Below are 21,086 nucleotides of genomic sequence, written 5' to 3' on the forward strand. Positions count from 1 at the left end.
CATCTTCCTGAGCTCAGGGACGGGAAACCGTTGGCTTAAATTATTCTAATGAAGGTAACAATAAATACTACTGGCTGTAGCTTTGCATACAGACGTTCCCAGTTTGATCCCCAATGGCACCTTCAGGGGGGGCTGTAAATGTCCCCCTAGAGCATGGGGTCAGCAAGCTTTTTCAGCAGGGGGCCGGTCCACTGTCCCTCAGACCTTGCGGGGGGCCGGACTATATTTTGGAAAAATAAATAAATGAACGAATTCCTATGCCCCACAAATAACCCAGAGATGCATTTTAAATAAAAGGGCACATTCTACTCATGTAAAAATACGCTGATTCCCGGACTGTCCACAGGCCAGATTTAGAAGGTGATTGGGCCAGATACGGCCCCCGGAACTTAGTTTGCCTACCCATCCCCTTTCTCAACCTGTGGGTCCCCCAGATGTTGTTGAACTACAACTCCCATCACCCCTAGCTAGCAGGGCCAGAGCTCAGGGATGATGGGAGTTGTAGTCCAATAATATCTGGGGACCCACAGGTTGAGAACCGCTGCCCTAGAGAGCTGCTGCCGGCCAGTGTTGACAATACTGAGCTGAATGGAACAGTGGTCTGACTCAGGGTAAGGCAGCTTCCTGTGTTCCTGAATAAGAACATAGGGAGAGGCTGCTGGATCAGGCCCATGGGCCCACTAGTCCAGCATCCTGGTCTCACAGCAGCCCCAAGAAGAAACCCATAAGTAGGACCCAAGCTCAAGAGCCCTCTTGCCTCCTGTGGTTCCAGCAACCAAGAAGAATTGCTGCTTTCAGCAGTGGAGGAAGAGCACGGCCTTTGTGGCTAGCAGCCACGGAGAACCCTCTGGTGCCACCGCCTGGGGAGCATGCCCTCCCCCCACGTCCCCCCTTACCTGCTGGTGTCGGCCGCCGGGGAATGTGTACTGGACCGAATGCGTCTGGTAGCGCCCTTGTTCTGCGCTGAACGCTCCTTGGCTAGGAGGGTAGCCCGAGCTTGACATTCTGGGAGGAGGGCTCCTCGCCGCGATGCGAGATCAAGGCCGGCGAGCAATCGTGTTTCCCGGAAAGAGTCTGTTAAAAAAGAGGAGGGGGGGGGAGAGAGAAAGAAATGGTAAGAAGGGGATAAGGGTTCATCGAGAAAGACCTGGTTATGTTTAGAATGATACCGCATAGGGAAATGTTCCCTGATACCAAGATGAGGGATTCTATGGAATGCAGATAGAGAGATTTGTTAAGAATAATGATCTGTTGTGACCTTGACGGAAGCATACAATAGATGAGCCTTCTTCTGTTTTGGCTCATCTTCCTCTCTTTTTTCCGTTTTTTTTCTCCCCCCCCCCTTTTCTTTCTTTCTCTTTCTTTCTTTCTTTCTTTCTCCCCCCTCCTCCTCCTCCTTTCCTTTTTCCTTTTTCCTTTCCCATAATGGCTTATGTTCTATGCCATGAACTTTGATATTGTTGGTAGTTTTTTAGCTTTTTTCATTATTATCATTATTAAGGGATTTTCTTTCGTAATTTTGGTTGTCTATATTTATCTGTATTTGTTTAAAGCAAAAGAAAAGTATTTTAAAAAAAGAAGAAGAACTGGTAAGAAGCTGCCGAAACCCCACGCCATCACCTGTCCATATCGCAGTTCACTTCGGCGCAGCAGGTTGGCATGGTTGCCCAAGGTGGCGTACGTCAAATATCAGAGCAGAGGGGAAAGTGGGTGTCAGGCTCATCCGACCTGCTTTGGGACTGACTGACTGACTGACTGACTGACTGACTTACTTATTTATCATTAATTTGTTAACAGCAGAAAAAGTGCAAACATAAAAAACACACAAAAGAACCCGAGCATCAAAAATTTAAACTGTAAAGCATCACGGCCAGCAAGGAGAAAAGTAGAAATTTGCAGAGCAGCTCCAAAGGCTAGTAAAATATTAACTCATGCAAAGATTCCCTTTGCAAATAGTAAAGATTTATAAAAATAAAAGTATTCGCCAGTCAGTTCCATTTTTATTTTGAACAAAGGTTCTATACATTTGCATATACTGACGGCACTGAGTGACCATGTGCCTTGATATTTGTAAAATAAATTTGGGATTTTAACATTATTCTTATACAATTATTCTTATACAAGCTCAAAGCAGAGCTACGTGCAACACACAAACAAACTTACACACTCACACTTCAACAGTTCAGCATTCCAACCAGAGAACATTCATTTTCTGTGCCATAACCGAACTGAGCTCATAGTTGCTTTTGCAATTAAAGTCTGCTACTCGTCTAGTTAGGTAAAGGTAAAGGGATCCCTGACCATTAGGTCCAGTCGTGACCAACTCTGGGGTTGAGGCGCTCATCTCGCTTTAATGGCCGAGGGAGCCGGCGTACAGCTTCTGGGTCATGTAGCCAGCATGACTAAGCTGCTTCTGGCGAACCAGAGCAGCGCATGGAAACGCCGTTTACCTTCCCGCCAGAGTGGTACCTATTTATCTACTTGCACTTTGACGTGCTTTCGAGCTGCTAGGTTGGCAGGAGCAGGGACCGAGCAACGGGAGCTCACCCCGTCACGGGGATTGGAACCGCCGACCTTCTGATCAGCAAGTTCTAGGCTCTGTGGTTTAACCCACAGCGCCACCCGCATCCACTTGTCTAGTTACTTGTATTTTATCTATTATTTCAATAATCAACTTTCAATAATCACTTTCCACCATCTGGGTCTCAAAGCAGCTTACAACACTAAAAAAATACAGCATGAAAAACTGAAGACATAAATTAAACCTCAGAAATTTGAAACTGGGAACATTTCAACACGGCCTCCTCACCCATGGATAGCCATGGTCAGTCAGTACTGGGCTAGGTGGATCAGTGAGCCTCTTGGCCTATAATACAGCTCCCTAGGTTCCCCCATATACAATCACTCCCAGGAACTACACTGAGTGTTCGAAGATTTGGGACGGAGAAAAGAAAGGGCTTCTTTTTGCGGAGCATGTGGTTAAACTGTGGAACTCCCTGCCACAGGAGCATCGACATGGATGTTTTCAAAAGGGGACTAGACAAATCCAGAGGGGAAAAGGCTTTTGATGGCTCACAGCCACAATGGCTACACTCTGCTTCCACAGAGAATAATAATTATAATAAATAAATAAATTTTATTTATACCCCGCCCTCCCCAGCCAAGACCGGGCTCAGGACGGCTAACAACCAATAATAAAAACAAGTTGATTGAAATACAACTTAAAAAACAAGATTAAAATACAACATTGAAACATTAAAATGCAGCCTCATCACAGGAGGAGAAAGGAAAAAAAGAGAAAGAGGGGGAGGGAGTCAAATTGATTATTAGCCAAAGGGCAGGCGGAACAACTCTGTCTTACAGGCCCTGCGGAAAGAAATCAGATCCTGAGCAGTGCTCGGAAACGCTGTTTACCTTCCCGCCGGAGCGGTACCTATTTATCTACTTGCACTTTGACCTGCTTTCGAACTGCTAGGTTGGCAGGAGCAGGGACCGAGCAACGGGAGCTCACCCCATCACGGGGATTCGAACCTCCGACCTTCTGATCAGCAAGCCCTAGGCTCTGTGGTCTAACCCACAGCGCCACCTGCGTCCCTCCGTCTTGATCTACAGGGTGGCAATTTCAAAAGTCTTTATAAGGCCTTGCACACCATTTTTCTGGGTTCCTCCTCCTCTCCTGCTTGTGAGGGGAGCACCCTGTTGCAACAGATCAATAAAGATCAGGCTTACTAGCTGCTTTGCTTCTCAATATTCTCTGGTTGGCCTCTGTTATTCTCTCCTACCAATAGGGAACCTACGTAAGGACTCTGTATGGGCTCTTGGATACCCCATAAGGGAAAAGGGCAATTTTTGTTTGCAACACCGCCCATCCCTGGGAAAGGGTTTGCAAAGCGCCATTCTGCAATGCAGCTGAAGCCCTGCAGCCACACACCTCCATCTCTGACCCAAGCCTGCCACCAGCGGCGTCTGTGCAGGAGGCCGGCCACCCACGTTACTGAGTCATAACGCCGGATGACTCATACAAGCCAAATCATGCTTTCCTAACCTGACCTCCCAATCCCTCTCTCTCTCATACACAAACACACACACACCCCCTTACATTTAAAGCACATAGCTTCCCCCGGAGAATCCTGGGAGATGCAGTTGACTCCTCAAAGGAATGCAATTCCCAGCACTCTTAATAAACTACAGTTCCCAGGATTCTTTGGGGTAGTCAGGCTGTAGTGAAGTTGGGAAATCTTTGTGCGTTGAAACTTTGGTTCATACAGGAGCGAAGCATTGTGGGAGAGTTAAAACTGTGGAATCCTGGGGAATGTGTGTCTGGTTCTTTAATTGTAAAACTCTCTGTCTTTGGAGGTGTGAATCAAATTGCCTCTTCTCTGGGCAGGAAGAAGTTGTTATCTGATTTGTAAATTCAGGCAGCTGGGAGTCACTCAAAGCGCCCGGTAGAGTCTGGGAATGAAGGGGGAGTCTTTGATCCTCAAGGTCTAGGAGACTAAACAGAGTTCAGCTGTCCTAAGTCTCCTGACAATCAAGAGTTATTGTCTCCGCACACAGCCCTTGGCAAATTGGTAATTGGTAATTAATCTAAAGACCTGATTGGTCCCTAAACCTTTTCTCCATTCTTGGGCATAAAGGTTTGGGGGAATTGAGATGCAAATTGCAGACCATCTTGCCATGCAAATCCTCGAAGCTAAACCAGCGCCTGGCCACTTCAGACTCCTACTGGTTATACCCGTTGGATTTCTGTCTGCATCACAGTACAGTGACACAGAGTTGGGCAACCCAGTAAATATCGGGTTTGGAGTTTGGAGGACTGGTAAGGGGGGGGCGGATAGTGGCCCACGAACGACGACACAGGTGCTTTCAGTGTGCTCTGTGTCTATGCAGCCAGGTAGATCTTCGTGAAGCCTTATGCAGAAATACCCCTCTTGCCCGGCAAGTGGATCAGGACTTGGACAAACCTCTAGATTTTTGCACCTCCTTCTAAATGGTGCTGCCCAGTGCTCAGGGTCAGAAGGTACATTCTGGGCATGTATTTTGAGAGACTCCACACATTTATAAAGAGGTTTCAGGAAGGATGTGCTCAAAGACCATCGGAAAAGTTTAGAAGAAATTTTCCAGACACAAAATGCTATTGGAAAGGGGTGCAAAGGTGTACCTGAAGTGGGAAATCTGCCCCCTCCAGCTTGCTTAAGCAGGTAAGAAGAGCTTATTAATTGCATTTATAGCCCCCCTTTTTCTCCAAGGAGTCCATGATTCACACCCCTCCCCAGCTCAGTTAATCCTGACGACAACCCTGTGAGGCAGGTGAAGAGGCTGCGACTGATTCCAAGGTCACCCTGTGAGCTTCCTGACTGAGGGGGGATTTAAACCCTGATCTCTCCAACACTCCTAACCACTGAATCACACTGGCTCCCTAGAGTTCTTCTGCTATGGGGCAGCTCTATAAATTAAGTTGGTCAATAAATAGGGGGAAAGCAAAATGTCCCTTAGAGAAGGCTCTAGAAATAGAAATCATAGAAATGAATAACAATTACAGTGGTACCTCAGGTTAAGTACTTGATTCGTTCCAGAGGTCTGTACTTAACCTAAAACTGTTCTTAACCTGAGGTACCACTTTAGCTAATGGGGCCTCCTGCTGCCGCCGTGCCGCCGGAGCCTGATTTCTGTTCTCATCCTGAAGCAAAGTTCTTAACCTGAAGCACTATTTCTGGATTGGTAGAGGGTGTAACCTGAAGCATATGTAACCTGAAGCGTATGTAACCCGAGGTACCACTGTAATAATAATAATGGAAAAGATGGCTCCTATACATTCCATTGTGGCGATCGTAACTTAGTTTTAAGGTACCATTTTGGCAATTAGCTTACATGTCTGTGTTTCTAACACTGCCTTCAGGAGCCTCAAGACTTTTCTATTATTATTATTATATGCTGGCTCCTGCCTTTCCTGCCCCCATCGCTCCAACCTCAAACTTGTGTGGCCATATGGATTTCAGGCTAACGTGGAACGTGTTTGAGGCTTCCACAACCACTGCGCTGCTCTGCAGACAGTTGACATAGGCAAGAAAGCGGGGAGGTGTTCTGTGTGATTACAGAAGCAGCGCTTCAAGACTCATCTCAGGTCACAGAATCCTAGAACTGAAGTTGGAAGGGACCCTGAGGATCATCTATTCCAACCCCTGCAATGCAGGAATATGCAGCTGTCCCATACAGGGATCAAACTTGCAAAACAAAAAACAAAAAAACCAACCCATTTTTATTTATACTTTTCCTTTTACAACAAACACAAAACATAAATTTAAATTATTCCACATCGTATTTCGACTCGACTCCCCACCCCCTTTCTGCGGTTTCTTACACATGTACTGCTTTTTTTACTGCATTTCCAAATTATCCCTAACTATTATTTATCCCAAGTTTTCTGTCACTGTGCGTTTTTTACTTTAATCTTGCTAATGTCTTAATTTGTTTACAATAGTAAATTGTTTCCATTCTACATTAAAGGGTTTATCATCTTCCAGTAAGTTTAGCCATTTCTGAATACTCTAATAACTTCTGCTGCCGTTCTTCTTCCGTTGAGACATTTTCTTTTTTCCGTCCTTGGGCAAAAATCACCTGAGCAAGTGAAGCAAGTTACTCATTCTTATGGATTCAAATATATGCTTCAAAGTATAGAAGTGACATCTGGGCTCCTCCACAGCCTATGACCTTAACAACTTGCTCTTTTTAAAAAAAATTAAGATGGCCAGTTTTGTTTTTGAAACTACTGTGGCGAGCCACGCAACCTCCCCAAACCCGTCTAGCCTCCAGTAATTAGTGTTAATGAGGGTAAATCCCCATTGTGCAGGAAACCAATTGCTTCTGAGATGGAACAGTCGAGAACGCTGCTGCGTGTGTTTCTGCCAAGTCAGCACGGAAAGAAAGTCCCAGGGACCTGGTCACCCAAGGGTGAAGTTTGTTTGCTTGTTTGTTTGTTTGGATGGCACCTAGAACACAGCTCCCTCCTCCCCCCCCCCCAAAAAAATTGGCTATGCTGAAGCCGTAGCTTCTCAGCAATCAGAGAAGCTCTTCCTGCAGGAATCCCAAATGATGCTCTATGCCCTAGATCTGATACCCCGGCACAGGACTCATGTATTCTGGGACAGGAAACCAGTGCTCTGACTTCTCTCCCCTGAGGTTTCACAGTTTCCTCTTCTCTTCCTCCCCTCCCCTCCCCGCTATGGCGAGCTTTGCCCGGGATAAAGACGGTCTCGTCCACCAAGCCCCGAAAAGAATCCGTTCCGCAGCAGAGACAGAATGCCACACCCCGTTGACCTGATAATCCCATATATGTCAAAAATAGCACCGCTTACGCTGGAGACAGAGGGAGCCACGATCGAAGCAAAGGGACCCCCCCCCCCGCTAAAAAAACAATAATCCTCTGCTACCGTTAACAGCTGTTGGGAACTGTCTCGCCCACCCTCGCTCAGATGCACCAGGAACGCAGCTCTCAAGCGCTCTGTTGGGCTGTGCAGCTGGTCTAAAAAGGTCACGTCATTTCAGCGGAGACCCCAACTGCAAGCCCCCTTGAGCCGGGAGCTCAGGAGCGTAGTTCTCAACTGCAGTTGGAAAGGATGGCCTGCACTAGGTTTTCTTGCAGATAAAGGCTGGCCAGGGATGTATCCTTGGCAAAGCCGCCTTAAGCCATCTGCTGGCAAAGTAAAGGGTTTGCTATAGCCAGGTTCACACATAGTACCTAGCCACGGTTTACCAAACGATGGCTTATTCAACCGTGGTTTGTTTGAGCACCCAATCCCAGCTCAGAGACGTGCATTTGGCAAGGCTGCCTTAAGCGATCTGCAGGAACCCAGAAAGCAACAAGGTCTATGGCCTCTTTCGCACGCAAACCACAGTTTACCAAGCTATGGTTTATTAAACCACAGTCTGCCTAATCATCCAAACCCTGCCCAGCAGCTTAGCAATGGTGCGTTCGCTGCCAAAGAACCACAATCTGAAGCCATGGATTGCTGTGGACTTACAACCCTCGGCCGGTTTCAACTATGGTGTGGCGCTTGCAAGAGCTCAGTGCTCTTCCTTAACCTTGGACAGCCAGTGTGGTGCAGTCAGACTCAAACCTGGGAGATCAGGGTTCAAATCCCCCTAGCCACAAAGCTCACTGAGTGAACCTGGTCCAGTCACTCACTCTCAGCCTAACCTACCTCCCAGGAGGATAAAATATGGAGGAGGAGACCAATGTACACCACCTCGAGGAAAAGTGGGATATAAATGTAATCAATAGATAAATAAAGCATGGTTTGTTTCTGCATCCCAGGCATTCACCACGCTACGAAGGCGATTTTATCCTGTGAACTGCCCTGAGACCTATGGGTATAGGACAGTATATAATTTCAATTACAGTGGTACCTCGGGTTACATATGCTTCAGGTTACATACGCTTCAGGTTACAGACTCTGCTAACCCAGAAATAGTACCTTGGGTTAAGAACTTTGCTTCAGGATGAGAACAGAAATCATGCTCCGGCGGCGCGGCAGCAGCAGCAGTGGGAGGCCCCATTAGCTAAAGTGGTGCTTCAGGTTAAGACCAGTTTCAGGTTAAGAACGGACCTCCAGAACGAATTAAGTACATAACCAGAGGTACCACTGTAATAATAATAATAATAATAATAACAACAGCAACAACAATAATAAGAAGGCAAGAGGAACAAAGGGAGCTTCTACTAAAAAGCTTCCTAAACCTGTGCAACAAGGTATAATAATAATAATAATAATAATAATAATAATAATTGTTATTATTATTATTGCTACAGCAGTCAAACACTTTGGGGTGGCCCCACTCTGCTCCACTGTAGAGGAGGAACCCAGACGAGAATCACTTGCAAAACAGAAGGAGACCCCGACAAGTCCCAGTGGAGGAACTTAAGAGTCAGGCTGAGCAATGTGAACGTGTGGTTGACCTGGGCATTCCCCTAGTTTCTGATGGGGGCGGGGAGAGAAGAGAAGAGCTGGTTCACCATAGCGGATTACAAGTCAGGAAGTCGGTGGTTTAAATGACACCTCTGCCCAGTGTGTTCACAGGGCGGCTTTAGACAAGCCACTGTTTACTCACTGCATCATGCACTTGCAGGAATCTACACGCGCCCAGGCATCCACCTGAACGACAAAGATAAGCAAGAACTGCAACAACACATTGCAGCGTAGGCTCACTTCCGTCAAGGGCTCAGGAAGCTTTGAACAGGAGCCTTGTAGAGCTATTCAGGCAGGGAGGAAAGGATAGTTTTCCTCTTGCCTCCTCCCCTAAAGCCCCCTCCCCTGCTGGGCTACATAGCATTATCAGGGACTCGGATTTAGGGCTGTCTGTTAGCCCCCCAAAAGATGACCTCTTTGCAGCTGTATTGAACTGGTGAGTGGTGGGAGGGAAAGAGCCCTTCTCTTAAAACGAAGTAAGTTTCCGGTCCTCATGGTTCTGAACAAAGGGCTGGTTTAAACAGGAGCAGCGAGACCACGGCTTTATCTAACTCACTGCTGTCTACACTGACTCAGAGCAGACTTTCAGGGTTTCAGGCAGGGGGTCTTTCCCAGCCCTACCTGGAGATGCCTGCAGGGAATGAACTTGGGACCTTTTGCACGCAGCGTAGATACTCTGCTGCTGAGCCGCAGGCCTCACCAACAAAAAGGAAGGAATAATCCCTGCCGGGTGGGGGAAAGTTTGTTTGCTGGATTTCACAGCAACCACTGCCCACCCCTAAATCACCCGCCTTCCAGCCTACTTTCTACAAGCTTGTTTGGGTGTGAGAAGGCAAATCCCCTATCCCTGGATCCCTGTCCAGTTAAACCACAGAGCCTAGGACTTGCCGATCAGAAGGTCGGTGGTTCAAATCCCCGCGACAGGGTGAGCTCCCGTTGCTTGGTCCCTGCTCCTGCCAACCTAGCAGTTTGAAAGCACGTCAAAGTGCAAGTAGATAAATAGGTACCGCTCCGGCGGGAAGGTAAACGGCGTTTCTGCGCTGCTCTGGTTCTCCAGAAGCGGCTTAGTCATGCTGGCCACATGACCCGGAAGCTGTACACTGGCTCCCTTGGCCAGTAAAGCGAGATGAGCGCCGCGACCCCAGAGTCGGCCATGACTGGACCTAATGGTCCGGGGTCCCTTTACCTTTACCATATTACATACACCTCAGAAACTCATGCATCCTTGTCAGGCTGCTTTAAATATTTTCCCTCTTCTCTTATTTTCCCTTGGCATCTCAGGCCTGGGGGAAAATGCTCCCTGCCTGAAACCCTGCCAATGTATAGAAAATACCGATCCGGGTGGACCAACTGCGTAAGGCAGCTTCATAGATTGGGGAAGGGCCATAGAACAGGGGCAGAACATCTGCTTTGCATGCAGAAGGTCCCAGGTTCAATCTCCAGACAAGGCAGGGAGTGCTGCTGCTAGTATACCTGAAGGAGCATCTCTACCCCCATCATTCAGCCCGGACACTGAGGTCCAGCTCCAGGGGCCTTCTGGCGGTTCCCTCCCTGCGAGAAGCAAAGCTACAGGGAACCAGGCAGAGGGCCTTCTCAGTAGTGGCACCCGCCCTGTGGAACGCCCTCCCATCAGATTTCAAAGAGATAAACAACTACCTGACATTTAGAAGACATCTGAAGGCAGCCCTATTTAGGGAAGCTTTTCATGTGTGACATTTTAATGTATTTTTAATCTTTGTTGGAAGCCGCCCAGAGTGGCTGGGGAAACGCAGCCAGATGGGTGGGGTACAAATAATATATTATTGTTATTGTTATTATTGTCATAGGAATGTAAGAAGAGCTTGTGGGGTCAGGCCAAAGGGGGCCAATCTAGTCCAGCGTCCTATTCTCACAGAGGCCAACCAAATGGCAGATTTGAGAAGGCCACATGCAGGACCTGAGTTCAAGAGCACCCTCTTCTCCCCTCCTGGGGTTTCCAGCAACTGGTAACCAGAAGCAACAGTGCCTCTGGCTGTAGAGAATTCTGGGCTAGATAGATCAGTGAACTAGTTTGGTAAAAGGCAGCTTCTTCTTGCATTCCCCTGGGTAGAATTTACCCACGGGAAACCCTACCCACACTCACTAAGCCCTGTTGAACACAGCGGGACTTAGCGTACCAACAAACGCGCATCTGATTGTGCTGCTAAGTTTTCCGAGTGCGAGATCTCGCTTGGTGTCCTTACAAGCGCAGCCAAACGGAAAGCTTAAATTCAGAGTTCCCATCGCTCGGGAGATGTACATTTTTGCACTAGAAGAGAGGCATGTGGGGCTTGCATGACCAGAGGTGTTGGATCACACCGTTGGGCACTATCAAAATCCCGAACGCTTTCAATTGTTATAGCAACCTAATTAGCATGCATGGTGCTTTAAAAAAGTGGGTGGGGGTGGGGGGGAGAGAACAGGGAAAGGCTTGATTTGAGAACCAGCACTTCCTCTCTTGCACTTTTCAAAATCACCTCCAGGAACAATGCAGAACCAAGGAAGCACTTAACGATGCTCCGAAAGGGCAGCTTTCTCCTTGGCCAACACAACCCCATTGGATGTTGCTACATGGAATGTCGCTGGACAAGTGCCACAGGCACCTACTGGACAGCGCCTGTGACATCACCGATGACAAGCGGCCAGCCCATGCTGTTCCTTAATGAATTTTATTGCGGTGGGACTCCTAATGTTTCATACAATAGTTCTCTGAGTGCTCTCTGCTCTGCTCTTTCACTGCATTGGGATGCTTACAAACTGCTAGTTGAAGTAAATACGTACGGAGGCTGCTGCCTTGCAGCAGGTTCAGATCACTGGTCAGACTTGGAATTCTTTCTTACGATTCCCTCATTATATATATATATATTGTCAGTGCTTGAAGTTTTACTGTAATCAAGCAGTACAGGGATGTTCTGAAATGTACATACATACTATAAACACAGAGATACATTAAATACAGAAGCAGCAAACTGATCCTCCTGCACCTGGGGGAAATTAGAAGAAAGAGAAATTGACAAGAAGGGAAAGCTCTGCTTGCCGTATTAACTACCTCATCCTTCTGCAAGGCCAAAACTCTGCGGTGGGGTATCTGCTCTGCATTTAGAAGATCCCGGGTTCAATCCCTGGCATTGATCCTAAATGGATCAATGGTTTGACTCTGCGTATGACAGCTTCCTTTGTTCCCATTTAAATCAGCCCTTCATTCAGAATCGTTTAGACTGGAATCTTGTAGCTCACTGGCAGAGTATCCACCTTGCATGCAGAATCGCCCCCCTGCAATCCCTGGCATCTCCAGGTAGGGCTAGCAATGTCCCCTTGCCTGAAACCCTGGACAGCTGCTGCCAGTCAGTGTAGGCAATACTGAGCTAGAGGGATCAGCACAGTCCAAAGCTCCTAATCCATTGTATGGCAATTCGCTCCGTGACAGGCCCCCCGCCATGAGGCCAGCCCAGATATAGCCCTGCATATCTAATCCACACCCCGGCATTTGGAATGACCAACGGCAACTGCTCCCACCCTGACCCCCTTCTCCACCGCCTCCTACCAGGCTAGCTTTGGAGCAAGCAGGGGAAGACCCGAGGCCTGCTTTCTCTTTAAATCCACAGAGACACTCAAACAGGGACACCTTTGCCCAGCGATCAGCTGACACACCGTCCCAAGGCGCCTCGTGACACTTCGCAGAGCTGGAAGGCAGCCAGCAAGTCATCCCGCTCAATCAAACCACCCTGTGACAAGAAGCCAACCTTGCAAAAAGGAAAAATAAACCCCCAAATCCTGGGACAGCCTGCCATGCCAATGCAAAGCGCTTTGAGAACATTGGGAATAGTCGGAACGAGGAGAAACACCAGGGCCATCTCTCTTGCAAAAAAATAGCTGCCTTTTCCCGATTCCCATCTCAGGCCCTACCATTGTCGGGGAGGAGGAGACCCTGGTGATTTTCACACAGGAGACAGGGTCTTCTCTGTGGTGGTTCCCCATCCATGGAAACGGCCACCCTAGTGAGGTGCACCTGCTCCCTCTTTTTATTAGCTTAGAGAAGGGATTTAAAAAAGATTCCTGCTTACGCAGGCATTTTGATGCCCGAAAGATATTGCTTCAGATCACTGTTTTTCAAGTGTTTTTAACCATTTTTAAAAATGTTTTTTTGAAAGAAAAAAAGTTTTAGTACTGATGCGTTTACTGCCCAGGACCCCTTTGGCAGGGGATGGGGGAATAAAAATTAAACAAATCATCGTCATGTGTCACTTGATCCTTGTAACTGGAGATGCTGAGGATTGAACCGACCTTCTGCTCTCAGAGTAGGGGCTCTCTCTGACACCCGTTTCTGGTCCCTCCCGGCAGCTGTGAGATCTGAAAACGGGGATTTCCTGGTTCACAGACGAGTGGCCTAGACTCTTGCTCTGCGACAGCTCTCGCCAAGTTAATAAATCAATCAATAAATCACACATGCCCAAGCATTTTGAAACACTGACATAATGAGCCAACCTACCAGAGCAAGAAATATCTGTAAATCATTGAAGGACTTCAGGAGGGAATAATGGCCCTGTCCTGGACAAAAGGGGTGGGTGGGTAAGGGGGGGGAAGGAGGCAGGAGGGGGCGTGGAGTAACTTTGGGCAGCAGTTGTGACCTTCAGAGAGAGTTGCAAAGGGAACGCACGTCTACACAACGTCATTCAAGACCCACAAGCGGGGTTGTGGGGAGGGAGGCTGGGGGAGAGAAGCCAGGCAAAATCTTGCAGCTGGGGTGCAGCTTTGCAAGAAATGACTTTGATCACAGAGGATTCAGTTGCACAGACCCAGCAGAGGCTTGAGACCCTTGTGGGAGTCCCACAAACAAGTGAGCCTGGGCAAGCAGCAACGCTGGCAATGCCCGACTTAGGCAGGCAGCAATCCAAAAGTGCAGGGGAACGGGGGAAAGGGGATGAAGTTTTCAACCTGCAACTCCTCTGAGTGAGGCTGGAGGTAAGAGATGTACTCCCACCAGCCTCCAGCATCTAGACAGAAGCACGCATCCTTTAGCCACAGAGAGGTGACTATGGGTGCCTGGGGCTTCCCCTAGCCAGAACCCGCCTCTTCCTCAACATCTGCGTCAACTCTCAAGTGGGACCCGGCCTTTCTGAGCGACCTCTTCCTGCTCACTGGGTCAAGCATGGCAGCAGCCTTTCCCCATTATTTTATGTATTTATATCCTGCCTTTCCCCCCAGAACAGAGGACTCAAGGCGGCTCACAAAAATCCAAAACAAACATGGATAAAACACAGGTAGCTAAAAACAAAGAAAAGATAACAGTCAAAAAGTAATGAAACTATAATGGGGTTAAAAGGTAAAGGGACCCCTGACCATTAGGTCCAGTCGTGGCCGACTCTGGGGTTGTGGCGCTCATCTCGCTTTATTGGCCGAGGGAGCCGGCGTACAGCTTCCGGGTCATGTGGCCAGCATGACTAAGCCGCTTCTGGAGAACCAGAGCAGCGCACGGAAACACCATTTACCTTCCCGCTGGAGCGGTACCTATTTATCTACTTGCATTTTGACGTGCTTTCGAACTGCTAGGTTGGCAGGAGCAGGGACTGAGCTACGGGAGCTCACCCCATTGCGGGGATTCGAACCGCCGATGTTTTGATCGGCAAGTCCTAGGCTCTGTGGTTTAACCCACAGCGCCGCCCGCGTCCCTCATAATGGGGTTAAAACAATGTAAATACCGAATCTGCTAAAACATAGATAAAAAGGACACAGATACTGAGCTATTGAAAACCCTTTCCTTAAAAGCAGTCACTTCCACAAAGTCTGTTGGAACAAGAAGTCTTCACCTGCCAGCAGAAGGATAGCAAGGGAGGAGCTTCTCTAGGGAGGGAGTTCCAAAGTCTGGGAAGAGCCACCCAGAAGGCCCTCTCTTGCGTCCCCACCAAGCAGATCTGTGAGGGTGGTGGGACTGAGAGAAGGGCCTCCCCTGAAGACCTCAGAGAACAAGCAGGTTCATATAGGAGAATAGGGTCCTTCAGCTAGCCTGGGCCTAAAACTTATAGGGCTTTATAGATAATAGCCAGCATTTTGAATTGTGCCTGGAATCAGGCTGGTAGCCACAGTGGAGCTGCTGTAACAAGGGCTCCCTGTAACCAGCCCTGGGCAATGGTTCTTTGGGCCAAATGAAGTTTCCAGGCACTTTTCGAAGCCAGCCCCACGTAGATCGTGCCACAGTAATCCAAATGGGATGTGATTAAGGGGTGTGGCCATGTGGCCAGAGAAGGCATCTCCAGGAAGAGAGACAGCTGACACACTGAGCATATCGGCAAATCTTGTCCCTTGTGATTCCAAGCAAATTGAGTCCGGAGGCATATACTGACTCCAAGAGTATAGACAGCAAATAGCCATCACAGCTAGCAGCCACCTATAGCTTTATTCTCTGGGCAGTGTTAGAAACTGGGGTGGAAAAGCTAGGAGCCAAATGGCTTCTGGGACCTGGGTTGTGGGCGCCAAAACAGAATGTCTAGTTGCCACGGGGGGCGGGGGGGGGGAGCAACACCTTTTGTTTATTATTTGGATAAGCATGAATTAATACACAACTCACTTAAGTGACACATTGCTAATATCACATTTTTAGCAGAAATTGTTAATACGTGTTTAATTTGGTGCCGACAATAAAAATATTGGTACCATACTTCAGTTTTCGAAACACTCTACTCTTTGTTGTTTAATTCCTTAAAGTATTGTCTATCCTTAACATATACTTCGAGGCTTCAAAGCACATACAGTGAGGGGGGGGGAAGTATTTGATCCCCAGGTAGCCTGACATCTGGCTAGTTGATAGGGGATCAAATACTTATTTCACTCATTATAACGCACATCCATCTCTGACTTTTGACTTCTAAGTTTCTGGGGTTTTTCCTGTTGTTATTCTGTCTCTCACAGCTACAATAAACCTACCATTAAAATGATGGATTGGTCATTTCTTCGCCAGGGGGCAAATGGGCAAATTTAGCAGGGGATCGAATACGTTTTACCCTCACTGTACGTTTCAGTAATCCTGGAGTGTCAGTCAGGGGCAAAAAATGGCGCCCAGACTTTGAGGTGCTCGCAAATGGAGAATCTTTGGAGGCAAAAAGTACCTGGCGCCCTGCTAATTTCAAACCCTGCACACAGCCATCACAGCTAGCAGCCACCAATAGCTTTATCACCTGGAGAAACAGTCCCTCCATCCCTTCAGCCTATACTCGCCCAAGTTGCACTGGAATTATTATTTTCTTTTTTGTTGCTGTTGTTCTCCCCAAAAACACCAGCAAAACACCCCTGACCACACACCCACGCCGCACGTTGGCTTCTTCAGCTGTTCCACCTCTTTCCCCAAGCCTAGACACATCCCCGGACAGAGCACGATAAAACTGGAAGAGCAGCGTTAATGAGACGTTGGCATCCATGTGCCAATGCACATGGCATTGAAAAAGAAAGAAAGCAAAATAAGGAAAAGCTCAGTTCAGTGCATTTTAAATAATAATAATATTGTTAATATTTATACCGCGCCCATCTGGATGGGTTTCCCCAGCCACTCTGCGAGGCTTACAGAATATATAAAACATAACGAAGCGTCAAACATTAAAAACTTCCCAATACAGGGCTGCCTTCAGATGTCTTCTAAAACTTGTGTAGTTCTTTTTCTCACTGACATCTGAAGGGGATGCACAGTGTGATCTTATATGGATTTACTCAGGTGTCAACCCCATGAAGTTCAGGGGAGTTCACTTGAAGAATCAATGCAGACAAGATTACAAGTTGCACCCCCTGTTATATTAGTCTTGCCCAGAACCAATATAATCCACTCCTTTTCCATGTCAACTCCCCCTAAACTATGCCTACTCCAATCTCCATATGCGCCAATCAGGTGTCCTCCAACTGTCTTGGACTACAACTCCCATCAGCCCCCAGCCAGGTGGCTGTGACTGATGGGATTTGCTGGTGTTGTTATTGTTGCTTTCATTATTATTATTAAATATAATTATACCCTGCCTGTTCTCCTGGTGGGACTCAAGGTGGCTTGCAGATAAAAACAAGAACCGCTAAAATCACAGAAAAATCAACCATTAAAAAACAATTAAACATAGATAGAGATGAAGCTATATACATACATGAAACATACAAATAATTACAATAAAAACAGCAACAGCTGTTTCATTCAAAGCATTCAATTCTCAAAAGCCTGTGGGAACAAGGAATTCTTCACCTGCTGGTGGGAAGACAACAAGGAGGAAGCCACTCTAGCTTCTCTAGGGAGTTCCAAAGTCTGGGAGCAGCCACCAAGAAGACCCTGTCCTGCATCCCAACCAAGCACACCTGTGAGGGTGGCAGGACTGAGACAAGGCCCTCCCCCAAGGATCTCAAAACCCAGGCAGGTTTGCATGAGGGCATTGGGCAGCGACTGGCCCAAGCTCACAGCCAGTGAGTTTCATGGTCAAGCGGGGATTTGAACCATGGGTCTCCCAAGTCCTGGTAGGATAATCTAACCATTACCCACTACTACCCAATCATCCCAGAGATTTGGCCATACCGGCCCGAGGCTGGTGGGAGCTGGGAGGCCAGAACTATTTGGACGGCCACAGAAGTAAAACTCCAACACAACTGTCTTCCATGAGGTTTACCAACAGTTTAACTGTGCATTGGGACTGCAACCAATCTATGTTTAATTACTTGGAAGTAAGGCCCACTGAGCCTAGTAAGACTTACTTCTGAGCAAGTGTGAACAGAATTGCTCCGCAAAGCAGAAACTCAAGGTGCACTTTCTCAGGAGTAATGAATAAAAGCCAGCTGAACATAAGCGGTCTTGCTTTTTGAGCAACAATCGCAGGCTTCATCAACCTGGGGGTCAATCCAAAAGAAACTGGTGGTGTCAACCTCACCAGGCAGAAGGAAAGCTGCCATCCTAAGACTCACTTATTAACCCTATAAGGCTGCCATCCTAAAACACACAGGGATGCCCTCCAAGGTTACTGCTACTCAAAGCAGACCCACCAAAATTAATGGACATGACTACCTTAATAATTTCAGTATGTCCATTTTGAGTAGAGTTTAGAGTAATATACAAGCCACATTTACTAGGGGGAAGCCCCGCCCCCTCAAAGCAAAAGGAGCTTATTTCTGAATAAATATTCTTACGCTTCTGAGCAATTTGGCTGCAATCCTATACCCACTTACCTGGGAGCAAGCCCCAGTGAGTGAGTAGAGATTTATAGGGCTGCACTGTCCACTCAGTTGGGAAGGAAGAATGAATCTCCCCCTTGTCTATTTACTCCCATAGGCAGCAATTAAACTGCTAGAACATTTGCAAAGCTAAGCAGGATCTGGTATGTTTTCAAATTGGATGTGGGGGTCTCATGTTGAGATTCCTGTATTGCAGGAGTCCCTTCCAACTCTAAAATTCTATGTCTATGATTAAATGTATAAAAACTGCCCTCCAAGGTTTTCAACATAAAAACACACAAATACCAAGGCTTACATCCAAGAAAACATGCTTAAGAGTTCAGTCTTTTCAGCTACACTTCTGTTCTGCAATCCTAACCCCATAAGCCTCTTACCTGGGAGTAAGACCCACACACCCCTTGTGAGTTAATGTAGTTAGGACCATAGTTAGGACCCCGCTGAGCTTAAAGGGGTCTTAATCCTCAATCAACATGCTTTGAACCGTCCCTGCTGTCTCTTAGGCTGGAATCAAACTTCAGTTCCGCTCAAGACCCTTTGAAATCAACGCAGGCAAAATGACCTCTCACCAGTTGCAACTATTACATGTACAGTGAGAACAACGTGAAGTACTACACATAAATTGGGGTAAATACCTCAAATATTATACTCATAAATACATTGAAGTACTGTCAAAGCTGTGCATTCACCACGCCGTCTCCGTCCCCCCTAAACACAGTACTGCCTGTTTACCCCTCCCACCCCTATGTAAACACTTTGGAAGATAACACGTCTTTCTTTTGAACTCCAGTGAGCTTTTCTGTTCGATTACACTGGCGTCATTAAAATTCAGTTAATGATGATGATGATGATTATAAGAGGATGTTTTTAAAGGACCGCCCTATAGGGCCGCCACACTTACTAGGGGGAGGCTTTCTTCCTAGAGGGAATCCAGACTCTTCTTTGCAGTTCTGCACGTTTTCAACCCCCACCCCTCACTTAGCCATACTCAAGAGTAGACCCAGTTTCGAATGGGTCTACTCTGAGTAAGAGCTCAGGCGGGTACATCATCTCCTTTTTTTGGTAGGGGGGGTATGAAGTTACTCTCCTCCCTTTTGCCCCCCCCTTAAGTTCCCCTCCCCCCACCTCCAGTCACCCCTCCCGACCTGTCAGTTGCCTCCCCTCCCCCACCCGACCCCACCCGTTGCCTTCGCCCTCCCTCTTCTCCCCTGCCAATGAGGGGGGGCTAATGGCGGCCCCCTCCCCGCCTCCTCGACCCCTCCCCGGCCGCCTTACCTCATCCCCATCTTCACCATCCTCCTCCTCCTCCAGCACCTCGGCGGTTTCAGGAGCAACACCGCCGCCATCTTGACTCCCTCCCTCCCTCCCCGCCGTCCCCTCCCCCTCCCTCCGGCCCCGCGGAGGCTCCGCCCACTCCTCCCCCGCCTCCCTCACCGCGAACAGTCCTGGCAGCTCCGTAGAGCGGCCATCGTAACAACCATGCGAAATCGTTATAACAATGGAGAGAATATACACCTCAACTCAAAGGGTTTAGGGTGCATTGCCACCCTCTCTCTATTTCTCTCGACCCTCCATAAGTGTATTTTGAAACGGGTGCTTGGGGGACGATAGCTCACTATGTCTCTTTCAGGACCTGCGCGGCAGCGAAGCAGCAAACGCTCGCTCTCCGGGAGAGCAGGACGGCAGCCCCCGGCCAATCGCGAAAAAGGGCCGAGGGAGGCGTGGCTCTGAGGAGCCGGCCAATGGGAGAGCAGGATTGGGGCGGACGCGATAAGAGAGAGGAGGGGAAGGGAGCGGGGTTCTGAGGGAGAGGTCGGGGAGTATATAGAGGTAAAGGGTGTAGCGAGAGACGCATCAGATAAGACTTCCGGGAAACGATGGAGAGCCAGGAGGGAAACCACACAAAAATAAAAAAGGAAGTCGCCTGGTCGGATGTCACACAGGCGGGGCTTCTGCACCTTTAATAGTTGGCTGGAAAAAGGAATTAAGCAAGCAATTAAAGGTTCAGGAGCCCATTCCTCTCTTGCAGTCGGTCACCCATGCAGGGGAAGCAATCAGACAGGATTTGGGGTGCAAAAGTACAGCCACCACCCAGCAGAATGAGGAACGCCTCCATGCAGCACTGATTGCTTGTCACATTTTGAAGGAAAGCGGAGAAAAACAGATTTCATCTAAAGAGGGTGCTGAAAATACCATTTAAATCCAGAGTCCCAAATTCCATCTATTCAGCCCTGGGGTGTTTTGTTGAGGGGCATGGGGAATACTTTAAAATACTGTATATTTTTTCTTCTTGAGAAAGGTTGATATGCTGGTTCCTAAAGACAGCAGCATTAGGAGTGCTCACCAGCTTACAGGTGTTTCTTTCCCCATAATTCACTGGGCAACCGCCATACCCATTTCCTGGATTGTACTTTGATTAGAACAGACAGCACATAACCAGAAATATTGTTTCTTCCCATCCCCCAACAAACACTTTCTTAAGGTCAAATAAATATGCCATATTATCAAGGTTGCTGAGCTTGTTTTTCTTTGCTGTTCATTTCTTTCTTAAAGGACAACATCTCTGTACCTTTAAGAGTATAAAAGGTAAGAAATCAATGTGGTAGGTGGTATGGAATTATAGTGATGGTCAAAAGTTCACCTTTGTTTTCTTACTTGCTAATTAGCTGTAGGAAGCACATAATTTATGTCCATAAAAATGTGACAACCTTATAATTAGTTGGCTGCTAGCCAATAGAAGTTATAAAAAATATAGGAAGACCAGCAATGAAATGCATAAAGATTGTAGGATTTTCCTTTGTTGTTTTTTGTTTTTTTTTAAGCAGTTGGTCATAGCTTTATTTTAAACCATCAGTATAAGATTCAGGATAGAGTATTGAATGAGTCGGGGCTTGAAGATGTATAATGCATAACACTGAA

At 47.6% G+C, this 21,086-nt stretch overlaps 1 protein-coding gene across 3 annotated transcripts in view; it reads right to left on the minus strand.

Annotated features, from left to right (window-relative positions):
- NCOR1 (nuclear receptor corepressor 1) overlaps positions 1–19,537 on the minus strand; it is a 110,697-nt gene extending 91,160 nt beyond the window's left edge. For all 3 annotated transcript variants that reach the window (XM_080982719.1, XM_080982720.1, XM_080982718.1), the window contains exons 1-2: positions 19,443–19,537; positions 897–1,074 (exon numbers count right to left, since the gene is read on the minus strand). In XM_080982719.1, the coding sequence (XP_080838845.1) occupies positions 897–1,004 (108 nt within the window). In that variant the 5' untranslated portion in view covers positions 1,005–1,074; positions 19,443–19,537. The remainder of the gene's footprint in view (positions 1–896; positions 1,075–19,442) is intronic.
- Between the last annotated feature and the right edge of the window lie 1,549 nt (positions 19,538–21,086).

The sequence above is a fragment of the Podarcis pityusensis genome (assembly GCF_964106645.2).
Source record: "Podarcis pityusensis genome assembly, chromosome: 15".
Lineage (NCBI taxonomy): Eukaryota > Metazoa > Chordata > Lepidosauria > Squamata > Lacertidae > Podarcis > Podarcis pityusensis.